This window comes from Harpegnathos saltator, unplaced genomic scaffold (genome assembly GCF_003227715.2).
Source record: "Harpegnathos saltator strain DR-91 unplaced genomic scaffold, Hsal_v8.6 scaffold171, whole genome shotgun sequence".
Classification (NCBI taxonomy): Eukaryota; Metazoa; Arthropoda; class Insecta; order Hymenoptera; family Formicidae; genus Harpegnathos; species Harpegnathos saltator.
In genome coordinates, this window is record NW_020229952.1 from 726,804 (window position 1) to 739,852 (window position 13,049).

General features: G+C 49.8%; 1 protein-coding gene across 1 annotated transcript in view; it reads left to right on the forward strand.

The window, feature by feature from the left end:
- The window catches only part of LOC105191454 (adenylate cyclase type 6), a 105,315-nt gene that overhangs the window by 84,792 nt on the left and 7,474 nt on the right, over positions 1–13,049 (forward strand). Inside the window, exons 10-22 of the mRNA XM_025297145.1 lie at positions 3,346–3,492; positions 4,936–5,094; positions 5,428–5,676; positions 6,188–6,350; positions 6,927–7,027; positions 7,401–7,485; positions 7,989–8,105; positions 8,628–8,774; positions 8,893–9,131; positions 9,793–9,931; positions 10,943–11,162; positions 11,472–11,620; positions 12,241–12,573. Of these exons, the coding sequence (XP_025152930.1) occupies positions 3,346–3,492; positions 4,936–5,094; positions 5,428–5,676; positions 6,188–6,350; positions 6,927–7,027; positions 7,401–7,485; positions 7,989–8,105; positions 8,628–8,774; positions 8,893–9,131; positions 9,793–9,931; positions 10,943–11,162; positions 11,472–11,620; positions 12,241–12,570 (2,245 nt within the window). The 3' untranslated portion in view covers positions 12,571–12,573. The remainder of the gene's footprint in view (positions 1–3,345; positions 3,493–4,935; positions 5,095–5,427; positions 5,677–6,187; positions 6,351–6,926; positions 7,028–7,400; positions 7,486–7,988; positions 8,106–8,627; positions 8,775–8,892; positions 9,132–9,792; positions 9,932–10,942; positions 11,163–11,471; positions 11,621–12,240; positions 12,574–13,049) is intronic.

A 13,049-nucleotide genomic window follows, 5' to 3' on the forward strand; every position in this document is an offset into this window, starting at 1 on the left:
ACGCGCCAAGTAACGCGCCGCGAGAAATTCTATCGCGAATCTCACCCCGTCGTCCTTGCGAAGTGCTCGACGACGTTTAAGCGAGGTTTAGCGGATCCTCACGTTTCCGAGCGCGGTTATCTCCAGCTGTTTCGACTCGATCGTCGAAACGTCAATTTCTTTCCAGCCTCTCTTCTGGTTCTCTCGAGTTCTCTCGACCGCATCTCACCGCGCAAACTCGGCAACGTCGATTCCCTCGGTCCTGATAAACATTCTTGTTTCCGATTTATGGAATCCTCTTTGAAGCCGGCAAGATGCAAATCCCTTTCGACGTATCGCGGCCGCATCGAGCCGCGTTTCACCGAATATATCACTTCGCCCTCGGCGCTCTTCGCGAAGTACGCGCGTCTCTTGTTATTGTAATCTCTAAATTGGCTCACGTAACGTCGTCGTGAACGTTCCTTTGATTCGACCGTCTCTTACGCCGGGCCGTGAAATCTGGATTGCAGATCGCGCAGGCTTTGTGCGTCAAGATTCGTCATACTTTTCAAGACGCACTCGAGAGAGGCTGCAAAAGTTCGTTTCTCCAAACATTTTTAGCGGAGCGATCCTAACGTCGCTTTAACATGATAATTCCAGTCGCAAGTGCGACCGAATATCCGCTGAGAGCGCTCGCGAATGCCAATAAATGTGAATCAAAGTTCTCGCGAAACGTTGGAATATTCAATTAGTAAGCGCGATATTAAATTACACCCGCATTAATTAATATCAAATCGCGTTCGCATTAATATCAGATTGTGTTTTGCGAATGCGCTGTGAACACGTTACGGAGATATATTTTACGAATGTTAAATTATATATTCTCGGTTAATATATACAAGCAGTGTCTCTCTCTCTCTCTCTCTCTCTCTTTCTCTCTCTCTCTCTCTCGGCAATTGCTATCGGCTGTTCACGTTGAATTTTTCCACGTGTCGTATGTCCCTCCGAGTCTTACCTACAACCGAACCGTACTCTCCGTGTCCCTCGAACACCTTCGAAGAGGGCTTCGGTAGCTTTAGATTTCGCGTCTTCGCTAACTTTTCGGCTCAATAGCGTCTACTTATCCTACTGCCAAAGGGGATTCGCTAAAAGACCGCACATGCGGCTTTCGCTCCTCACGACGATGTCCGCTTTCACATCGATATAGCCGGGATCGCTCACAGGGATTTCGCGAACGCCACACTTTCCCGTCGCTGCAGGAAGAAAAGAGAAAAAGGAACGCGGATATGTCCCTGCGAGAAACCGCGTTCGACACGGGAGATGAGACGCGCGGAAGCTTAATGTATAAATAACGCGGAAGCAATTTCCGCGAGAAATATAACATAAGATGCTGTTTCTTCGATTGGGGTATTATCGAAAAATGATTAAAGCTCGTGGCGCATCATGTGACTCCCGTATTGTACCTAACGAGAGAGCGTGAGGGATAGATAGATAGATAGAGAGAGAGAGAGAGAGAGGGGGGGAGGAGGGAGAGGGAGATGGAGAATCGGGTTAACGAACTTATCATTTATCGATATTCTCTAATATGGGATAAACGTGCCGGGCGCGCATTTTCGCGTATTTGTACACACGAGCGACGAAGGATATTGCGCATGCAATAATATCGCAGCATTAATAATAAAGGAGGCCCACCTCCCGAAAATCATTACCGATTTAGCTGAGACTTAGCGATAATACTCTAATAAGCAATCTAATTAACCGCGTTCAGTTTGTAGTGCCGGTATAGGTGTAGCTCCATCGGAAGCGTTATTTTGCGTGTGTATCACGCTAAACTAGTTTAATATATAACACGCGCCGTGTATGTTACGTGGATTTGCCGCGCGTGAAATATTAATATCGCCCTTCTGGCGGACTGAATTAATTTCGCGTAATACGCGCCTCGCACGTAGCGCGGCGCGTTGCTGAATATCTAATTCGGGTAAACCGATTATCGCCCCGGTTGCCGGTGTCTTTGCTTTTGTTGACGCGCCACGTCTCTGTCGTCTTCAATTAACTCGACGCGGCCACCGTATTTACCACTCCTCCTCCCCCCCGTGTAAGCCCACTCGATCACGCATTAGCGCCGAGGTGTCGATGCGAGAAATGTAAACGCGGCACAGACAAAGCAGAAACAGCGATACGATATGTCGCGCGTTAGATGATAATCCCCGAAATTCGTGCGGGAATTTCACGCGAGCGCAGATCGCAAGATGGATGTCGAAGGAAAAAGAGATCCTAAAAGATACAAAAGCACATTGCGGAACGCGTAATCGGCGCGAACGGCACGGAAGATATCCTCCTCGCGTCATTACGAAAGCGACTCGCATCCGAAGGCGGGATTCAACTCTTCGAGGAAAGAATCACGCGGTATATTTCGGCGGATACCGCGATCTCTCCTCGTCTCGCGAGCCGCGGATGTACCGTGATAGTTTCAGCGCGGTCGGATCTCTTCGTCGTCATTATCCCGACTAGAAATTTATCCCATGGTCCTGATCAGGTTAACCTCATTTGGACATCAGGTCCCAATAAGGTAATACCATCGGGTCCTAGTAAGTCATGTAACGCAGCGTGGATATTAGGACCTTAGTAAGGATTCACAGTCAGGTCCTTATTGAGTTACCTTATGGAATCCTTATTACGTTTTTTTTTTTCAAATTATGGCTCCTGATTACTCGCCACGGCTATATTGGATGATGAGATTGGAAATAAGAAATGACACGCTGAGAATTCTTTCATCTCATTTCCAAATAAAAAGATATTTGCATGAAATAATATTTTAGATCGCTCGAGCATACTTGTAAAATGTTTCGGAGAAGGAACTTAAAATGAATATCATAAGATCATAAAGTATCACAAGGTGACAAGTCATAAAGTAGTGTTAAAGAGAAAAGTTGCATGTCACGTTAATTTTACAACTATTTATTGACTGCTAAAAAAAGGATAGTTTCTAGCATTTTACAAATATATTCAAGCGATCTGAAATGTTTTTTCAATGCAAACATTTTTATATTTGGAAATGACACTCAAAAATTGTTTTGTTAAAACTTGATGATGCAAATCATATTAGGTACAATGAATAAGATCCCGACAAGGAACTGATTAACTGAACCATATTATATCATACACTAAGTTGGTACATTAAGGTTCTAATGTGGATTCAATCATTATAACCTTTTAAAGGTCTTCCTTACTCACTTGTCATTAGGACATTATAAGGACTGACTTAGGATTACCTTTCATTCACTCTATTAGATCCTTATCAATGTTAGGTGAACCTGATCAAAATTTCTAGTCGGGATGTTCGCTCGAACAGAACGTTACGTCAAGTTCTTGTGAAATATCCCACAGGTTTGACAGGCTAGCCGCTGAGCACCACTGCCTCAGGATAAAGCTCCTCGGAGACTGCTATTATTGCGTTTCCGGACTGCCGGATCCGCGGCCCGATCACGCTTACTGTTGCGTAGAGATGGGATTGGATATGATCGATGCGATAACGTAAGTCCGCACCCCTCGCACGCGATAACTTCGTTACCGCTTTATCGGCATCGCCGAAGAATAGCGTCCGTTATTGTGTCGCGCCGCTTGTTAAGAACGACACGCAATAACAGCCGGGGGCGAGGGCGAGCATGACAGATCACTGTGAGTGAGTTTGCGTTCGGAAGATCGACGTGTGAAATAATGAGGTAACGGGAGAAATTCAATCTTTCTCTCTCTCTCTCTCTTTCTCTCTCTCTCTGTCTCTCGCATTTTCTGTCTGCGACAATTCGCATGTATCGCGTCAAATCAAACAAAGGAGACGAAGCGAGCGCAACAGGGGATACTTGCGAGAATAAAATTTCAAAGAGTGCGCGAAGAAAGACGGACCAGAAGGCGGATCAAAGCAACATCTGTACGATAAGGACTTCGGCTCGACGAGACGACGGGGCCGCAGGACTTCCGACGAAGAACTATATTCACGACGACATGTCTCTCGTTCGTTTAGTTCGTGTTTTCATTAAACGTGTTTCATCGTCAAAGGGGAGATTTCCTCACAGAAAGAGAGAGAGAGAGAGAGAGAGAGAGAGAGAGAGAGAGAGAGAGAAGATGTATGTGATACATACGTGCTCGCGATTGAGGTCGATACACGTCATCATGAAGTGACCCACAGGTCACAGCACACGGATACAATTCTTCGAGCACGCGCTGAAATTCCAATCTTAATCTCACATATTCGCGCGATAAAACATGCGAGAGCCAAGTATAATACGGGGATAATTCTTCCGGAGGACATTAACATTCATATTCTGAGAAACATTATCATATTATTAATATAATATAACTCGCCCGGCGGAGGATATACTCGTGTTGCTTGAAACATTCCAAGGTAATATGGCGAGCTACTTTACATGTAATATCCATTTTCATATCGTAAAGTTTGAGACAGGTATTCGGACAGACTATAAATTAATTGGTGCGGTGTGTAATATGGTTGTAGAATTGAGTAAAGTTGGAGTGCAGGAATATGAGAGATTATTCGGTCCAAGTATTTTCTCGCATGTACGGTAAGAGAGAGAGAGAGAGAGAGGGAGGGAGGGGGAGAGAGAGAGAGAGAGAGAGAGAGATGTAAAGGCCAAAGGACGCGACCGGCAGCTATGAGCTGCGAGGCTCGATTTCATCGAAAGTCGGGAAAAAATCGGAAGCGCTCGCTTTTCACTCCTTTGATTCGATCTGATAGCGAGAACGGCGAGATTGCCCTGCGAGTTTTTCAATTGGCGCGACTTTGAGCGCCGGGAGCACTTTGATCGGCCGCAAACGCACTTGAAACGGCAACAAAAAAAAAAGTTTCAGCCGTGACGCGCGAATTTCGCGACAGTTATCCGTCTGTCCGCCTCTCTCGGCCTCTCGGCCGACGGTAGATGGGCGGAGGGACAATAAATCCTCGTGTTTGTATCCCCGTAGATTGGTTCGCGAAGTAATGGCCGTAAACGTGAATATGAGAGTAGGTATTCACACCGGCCGAGTTCACTGCGGGGTTCTAGGACTGAGGAAATGGCAATTCGATGTTTGGAGTAACGACGTGACCCTAGCCAATTACATGGAAAGCGGAGGGATACCCGGGTGAGTACAGCGGGCAATTTTGTTCGAGGTTTGTCAACCCTCCGCGAACATCGCTCCCTTTAAGTCGGCCCTGATTGATGGCGATAAATTGCACGTGGTTATGCCTTCTCTATTCACGACGCGACGAGCCGCTCGCGTCGCGATATTCCTCCGGTTCTCGTGAAATTCGATTCTGAATAATAAGAGCGGGCGGCTACGCGCCGCCGCGAATTACGCTGGCGGACGACAAATTTGCCATTCTCGTTAAGAGGCAATCTTCTTCACGTTACGATGTACGACGGAGTTAGTGTGCCAACAATGCTAATATTAGACGAACGGTATGATATTTCGCAGGCGCGTACACATCACAAAAGAAACCTTAGACTGCCTGGGCGGATATTACGAGGTCGAGGAGGGCCGCGGGGGTGAGAGGAACGCATACCTGAAGGATCATAATATCAGGACCTACCTAATTGTCCCGGGGGACACTTTCAAGGATAACATAACAACTTCCGCGATGCGGAAGGGCTTCCCGGCGAATGGAAATGTGTCCAAAGAGATGAGGGTCATGGGTCACGGCTCGCAACACGGGAAACAGTCTAAGTAAGAGCTCTCTTTGTTATTATCGTCGCTTGACTCGTCGACACGTTACGGCGCGATTGATTTCGGTGCGATTCCTCGTTGTTTGAGTAAAATTTCCCTCACCGGGCTATTGAGCAGGAATCGCGCGGTTAGCGAGCGGCGGAACGGTGAGTTAGCGTAATTCAAGGATATGCCGATCCAATACTAATACTAATTCCGACTAATTGGCGTTTCGATGTTTCGTTAATTGAAATTTTGGGGTATTTTGATCCTTCGTACGAGTAACGTGGGTCGCAGGATAGAGGCACTTGAGCAAATTTAGTTCGCAGTTGTAAAAGTCAACCAAGCCCGTTCTCGTAGGATCGCGAGTGATCCCGACATTCGTCGCGCGAGACACTCGAGCACGCTTGAGGAAGAATCGCGATTGTTGTGCAGTACGAACTGCTTCTAAATTTCCCGACAACTACGAGGTGCGAGACGGAGACAGCGCGACTGAGCGATGTCCCGAGAATAAACATGCGAACACTTTCAGTAGATTAGGTTTCGGCGAAAGCACCGAGGGCGAGAAGGATCCCGAGGACGAGGTGAACGAGTACCTGATGAGAGCGATCGACGCCAGGAGCATAGATCGATTGCGAGCGGAGCACTGCACGCCCTTTATATTGAAGTTTCGGAGGCCGGACGTCGAGGAAAAGGTCTTGGATCTGAGTGTCCTAAATCAATCGCGCGCGACATCGCGTAATCTCCGCGTCGGACCGCGAGAAACTCGTCTCTCTCCTTTCCCCGGGTAACGATCTTATCGTCGCGCTCGCGCGGCCTCACGTCAGATATGTCGTTGGAGTTATTATCCGTTTTCTCGATTTTACGGCCGGCTGAATTTAGTTTTCCACGCGAAGCGGGGACTGTGTGATTACGCGCTGAACTACCGGCGAAACACGCACGCTGCGTGTATACAATTAAACGCGACCGCTCGCGGAGCGGTAATCCGCACTAATAGAAGTCCGTTTAAATTTCATTTCGGTTAATTCGCTAATCGTGCGTCTGGATTATTCTCGATTTCCGCGTGATTTAATCGCGCGTCGTGATCAGCTTAATGAAATTCTACATGCTCGTCGCGGGCGGATAGCCGCGAGCTACACGCTGGCGAACACGCTGACGCGCGTCGCGGAAAAGCCGCGGTTAAGGGCATATCCGTTATGCGGCGAACACGTACGATATTGCAAGGGAGAGCCGATGTGCGGCATTGCAATTGTTTTAATAACCTGTTGCAGTACTCGCGCGAGAGGGACAGGATGCTCTCGGCTTACTTCGTGTGCTCCGGTTTCGTCTACGTGGTCGTCGTGGCCGCGATGGCCATCAGCGGCCTCGCCGGGTAAATACCACCACGTGTCAATATAAATCCCACCTTTTGCAACAGCACGATACCTTCGCAACTGTACAAACTTCTATACATCCCGGCACGGTGACTTCTCGCGGCTTTCATAGCCAAGCGGCCAAACAATGTGCACGTTCGCGACTGGCGCGGTTTATTCGACTCGAGCGGTTCTTCCGTGTTTCAATGTTCTCACGAGTTCTTTCACGAAAGCGACCCGCGACGTAACGACGTAGCGCGACCCCGACGCGTACAATCACGTAAATATGATAGAGTTCCCCGGCGAGAAAGACGGACCATCTCTCTCTCTCTCTCTCTCTCTCTCTCTCTGTCTCTTTTTGTCTCTAAACGTGCTTCTTTTCGTCTTTTGCAGAAGCGATTACTTCTACGTCTGCGCCGCAATTAGCATACTGGTGATAGCCTTGGTCAATGGTGTCTTGTTAGCGGAGAAGAATGAGGTGAGTTTCGCGGACGCGCTAACGCATCGTTTGTTGTCTTTCTCTCCTCCTTCTCCTTTTTCTCTTTCTCGCCGCGAGAGAGAGAGAGAGAGAGAACTCTCGCGCCGTATCCATGTCGTATCCGGTGCCTGCGCACCGATACATTACACACCGTCAACGCGATGTATTTGAATAAATCGCGCGATACAACATGTCCCACAACGGATCGATGGCGGGGCTCTTTGGAAACGTGCCACTTCCTCTTGACCTTGATCAGGTGGCAGGATTCCAGGTCACCGACGAGATTATCGATCCTTTACGCGGCTTGTCCATCGATCTCATGATAGGACCCTCTCTCTTTTGGGAGGACGTTTCATGAATTTATTAGATTTAATTAGCTGAGGAAAGGAGAGAGAGAGAGAGAGAGAGAGAGAGAGAGAGAGAGAGAGAGAGAGAGAGAGAGAGAGAGAGAGAGAGAGAGAGAGAGAGAGAGAAGCGGCGGGTGTAATCGCGCGCTTTTGCAGAGGGTGCCGGCATGGGTGAGAAGTGCAGCCTTGCAGATTTTCGAGAACCGCACCGTCGCGCAGATCGTCGCGTGCATCGTCGTGTTCCTGACGTTCGTCACGGTGCTGTCGCCGCTGGTGAGTGATTTCTCGAGCGACGAGGCCACGCAAATCGACGAGGGCCCAAGAAAAAATGGCCGAGTCCCGGCGAGCCGTTCGTCCTATTCAGATTAATCGTCGGCCGCGCTCGCTTTATTATTACGGCAGGCTCGTTTGTTACTCTCGTGAAAAGGAGCAAAAAATATTAATCATCCCCGAAATCAGGCCGCGAGCGCGATTTTCGGCATAATCTTCCTCATTTTTTATAATCCTCCAGCCAATACCGCGTCGGTGGCGCGCCGGAGGAGGGCTGGTCGCGCTAAAATTCCAGCGCGACGTAAATTCGGTGCTGAAAGTTTCGGCGATAAATCGCCCCGTCGCGCCTCGATACGGCGATTAATCATTGACCGCCGCGGAATAATACGATCGGCTCGGCCGATAAGAAAGAGGAGGGAACAAGTGTGTGAGGCACCCTGAGGTTAGCGCGGGAGTCGGGCCGAATGGCGCTGAAACGGCGAAATAATCCGGACGATTCGCTCTTTTTCTCTCTCTTCCTCGCAGATGACGCTCGAAAAGGACACTTGCGCCAGCAACAACAACACCTCGCGTTTCGCCGCGGAATGGCCGTACAACAACTCCGGCGTGAAGGGCATCTTGATGACGAACGTTCCTGAGGACTCCTGCTACTTCAGCAACCTGTTCTGCGATGTAAGTTGAATGTGGATAAACAGGTAAAGCGACAAGTTGCGATGACGATCCGATGGGGCGAGCTTTGACGGGAAAGCTCTGAGAGAATTGACGCCTCGCTATCACACGCTGATTGCAGCTGTTCCCGGTCCTGATAGTGCTGGTGATGGTGACCTGCGCGGTGTACCAGATCCTAACGTCGGTCTTTAAAGTGGCGGTATTGAGCGTCGTTGTGACTCTTTACCTCGGGATCAGCGTTTACCAGGCGCTAAATGAGAACAACGGCGAGGCCGCCGGGAAGTGCTTGGCGGGCGTGCTGGTGGTTTTCTTCATGGCCTGCCTAGTGGCGCACTCCCAGCACACAGAGGCGACCTACAGGTCGAGCATTCAATCGCCTCGCCTCGCTATAACAATGCGGCGAACCTAAGCAGCTCGTGTCAGCTTCGGTGGATGTATATCGCCAAGTTGCGCGTCATAAGCCGCCGCGTGAGAGCCTCTCGCGGAATTTCCCACGAGGCCTTTCGTTTCTCTCTCTCTCTCTCTCTCTCTCTCTCTCTCTCTCTCTCCCTCCCTCTCTCTTTGTCTCTATTATAGCGAGCCAAACGTCGCGTACTGACGATTCTTTCCGACTGATACTCGCGTGGAATTAATGTTTACCGGCGCGGCGACGGGAAACAATATAGGCAGAGAGGAAAAGGGAGGGATGGAGGGAGGGTGACATTTATTTGTGTGTGTGTATGTGTGAACTGGTGTACTAATGCAAAATTCATAAATTCACAAATCCGTTGACGTTTGGAATGCAAATTTAATTGCCGCGGAGAGGGACGCGTCGATCATATGGAATTTACAGTTGCCGCATTGCGTATTAATAAAAATGTCCCGATGAATCGCGATATATTGAATGATTCGCTACGTGAAAAAGATCGGTTGGTGCGTGCGTGCTTTGTAAAACGTGTCGCGTGTCCCGAGAAGTCGCGAAATCGCGAAGCGGTTGTCGACGAGGGGGAGGTATTGATGCGCACCGTATTTGCCAATACAGATTAGACTTCCTGTGGAAGCTGCAAGCGACCGAGGAGAAGGAGGAAATGGAGCACTTGAAGGCCTACAACCAGAAATTGCTCGCTAATATACTTCCGGAGCACGTGGCCGCCCACTTCCTGTCCACTGTCAATTCGGACGTAAGCGCTATTCGCAGAAAGTCCCGGAAATGAAGCTCGCGCGCGCGTGTTGTTATCGACCTCGCGAAAATTCTCGATTCGAAGCGCGATGAAACGGCGTCGTCTACGGCGACGTTCGCGCCGGCAGCCTTGCCACGTGTCGTTTAGCAGCGAGGCGATTCTCCTCGAGCCCGCGAAAAAGTTGCGCAGGACGAACAGGTAGCGTCCTCGAGACGCGGGCGAATAAAGACGCGAAAATTCACGATGCATTCCGACACTTCCAGCGAGGCTAAGCGATTGTAGATTAAACAGCAATTTACGGCTGAAAGGTGGATGTATACAGAGCCGGGACGCGCTATATACATCCGGAGAGAAGTTCCCCTTCATCAAGTTAACTGACTTTCAACTTTCTCGCGAGAGTCCCGTGTCAGCGTTATAGCGACACGGAGGCATTCTAATTTGTCCCTCCCTGCCCCCTCGCTCCGCTCTTTTAATTGAAACCGAGAGGACGTTATGTCTTAATTATGTCGTAAATTATGTCGCATAATGCACATTTCGGTGATATTCGGGTGAATCGCGTGAAGAGGGAAATCGCGCGAAAATTAATTGACTGTTGTAGCGCGCGTTTTCGACTCGGATAAAGCTCCGAAGACGGAGTTCCCAAATTTCGATGACTTTGTGTACACGCCGACTTTGTAAGAGTCCTTAGCGACCCGAGCTCTTCTACGGTATTTACTAGTTCGTACTTAATTTACCGTGACCCGTGCCCATAAATGCGACTCTGCATTTGATTTACGGAGAATCGGACTCGAGACGTGTACACTCCAGCGCGAACTGTTCAGAATTCGGTCTCGCTTCGCGTCGCTGTAGCTCGGCGATAATTAAAGTAAACAGCGAGAAACACCGGCAGATCTCGGGATTTCGGCATTACCGCGAGAAGAGGATCCTACATCTCGGCCGTTGTTATCCGAACGCTCCGCTGGACCGTCCTTTGGACGGCTCGAGCCCGACGTAATGTCGATCATTTCGCAGGAGCTGTACCACGAACAATGCGACTTCGTGTGCATAATGTTCGCATCGATCCCCAACTTTTCGGAGTTCTACGTCGAGCTCGAGGCGAACAACGAGGGCGTGGAGTGCCTCAGGCTCCTCAACGAGATCATCGCTGACTTTGACGATTTACTCGCCGAGGAGCAGTTCAAGTACATCGAGAAGATCAAGAGCACGGGTGCAACGTACATGGCTGCGTCGGGTGAGTTATCGTCCGCGAATTTGCAGCGTTGCGCGCGAACACGATTCAGAGCCCAAAGTGATCCCCCGCGCGACTTTAACCCGACTCGCGTCGAGAGAGATTCTCTTCTTTATTCCGGCGAAGTCTCGCTCATCTCCAGCGACTCGGACAAGGCCAGATCCGTTTCTTCCCTCACGGCCCTCACTTGACCTCTCGCGCGATTTCCTAACGATTTCCCGGACGAGACGGTCGTGCTAATCGAATCACGGGGCAGGGCACACTGCGGAACATCCTGGATCATCACGCTCTTGTTTCTCTTTGTTTCTTCAGGCTTAACGAAAAGCACCTGCGACATGCGGGACTTCAAGCACGTAGTCGCGATGGCGGATTACGCCCTGAGGATTCGCGAGCAGCTGGCCTATGTCAATGAACACAGCTTTAATAACTTCCGCATGCGTGTGGGCATCAACATCGGACCGGTAATGTCGAAGAGCGCGAGTAGCGAGTCATATTTTCGGCCACACGCTGCGCCGAATAGTCCGTAGATTTGACGATCCAAGAGATCGGAGATATTTTCGGAACAATCGCAGCGACAACGATCGAACGAAGCGACGCTTTAACGTCGCAATCATTTCAACGTCAAGCGATTTGACGTTTGAAAATTTTGGATCGCGAGATCGAATTCAGAAATTGTTCTCTTCCATTTGAGTCAACTTGAAAATTTGACAATTTCGAGGAACATTGCGTGGAAAATTTTCATTCCAACTTCCAAGTCAACTTCCAAGAGAGAGAGAGAGCAGCGGTGCTCTACATTAATTTCCATGTCTAAGAGTGACTCTCGATCTCCAGTCTCGAAATTTAAACCTCTCTCGTCGAACTCGTCGACTCGATCGTTCGATTTTACGATGTCCCAGAATTAATCGGCTCGAACGACGGATTCTCTCTCGCGGTTCCAAGTTTCTCTCTTTCCGTCTCTCTCCGCTCGCAGCCAAGGTTCATACACCTGGACCCAGCAGCAGCGGGCGAGAAAATCTCGGCGGAACCGTTAAAGTTTGCCGGAGACGGGGAGCTTAATGCGACACGTGGTGGGCTCGCGCAGGTGGTCGCCGGCGTGATCGGCGCCAGGAAGCCGCAGTACGACATCTGGGGCAACGCCGTGAACGTGGCGTCCAGGATGGACTCCACGGGCGTGCTGGACGGGATTCAAGTGACCCAGGAGGTGCGCGATATACTGGTCGCCAAAGGATATCCGCTCTCCTGCCGAGGGGAGATCCAGGTCAAAGGGAAGGGCAGTATGATAACTTACTTCCTGGACGGCCCGAGAGACTTGGTCAAGCCCAACAACCCGGACAACAGCAGGACGAATTCGAACAACAACACCGACCTCACGGAGAAAACGGCCGCCAACAACAGCAACGGCGCCGTGTGATCGGTATTGTATTGTACTGATAATTGAAAACAATTAACACCTCGTTCCGCAGCTTCCTGCAAAAGCAGCTTCGAGCAAGCTCGCGGTTAACACGTGCGTTTCTTCATGCGCATATCGATCAGCTGGTTCCCTTGGCTACCGAGAGCGACTATGCAATATTCGTACGGTTTCATTAGATGCAAATGCTCCAACTTAACGGGTTAATTGATGGGACACGGCGAGCTTGTAGCGTCGACCCGCCGCACCGTGATCCTTGCGGCAGCCGAGGTGTCACGACCGAAACTTCCTCCTAACGCGCGAACCTTCCTCTTTCGAAGGGCCGGGGAAACGGTTATCATGAAATTCCCGAGACGAGGTTGAATCGAGAGAGCATCAGTGTCGATGGCGATTCGTCGTCGCGAGAGAGGAGAGAGTTGCTCGATCTAATCTCGCAGCTTCGCTGGGAGCTTTATCCACCCCGATCGCGACTCCGTTCGTTG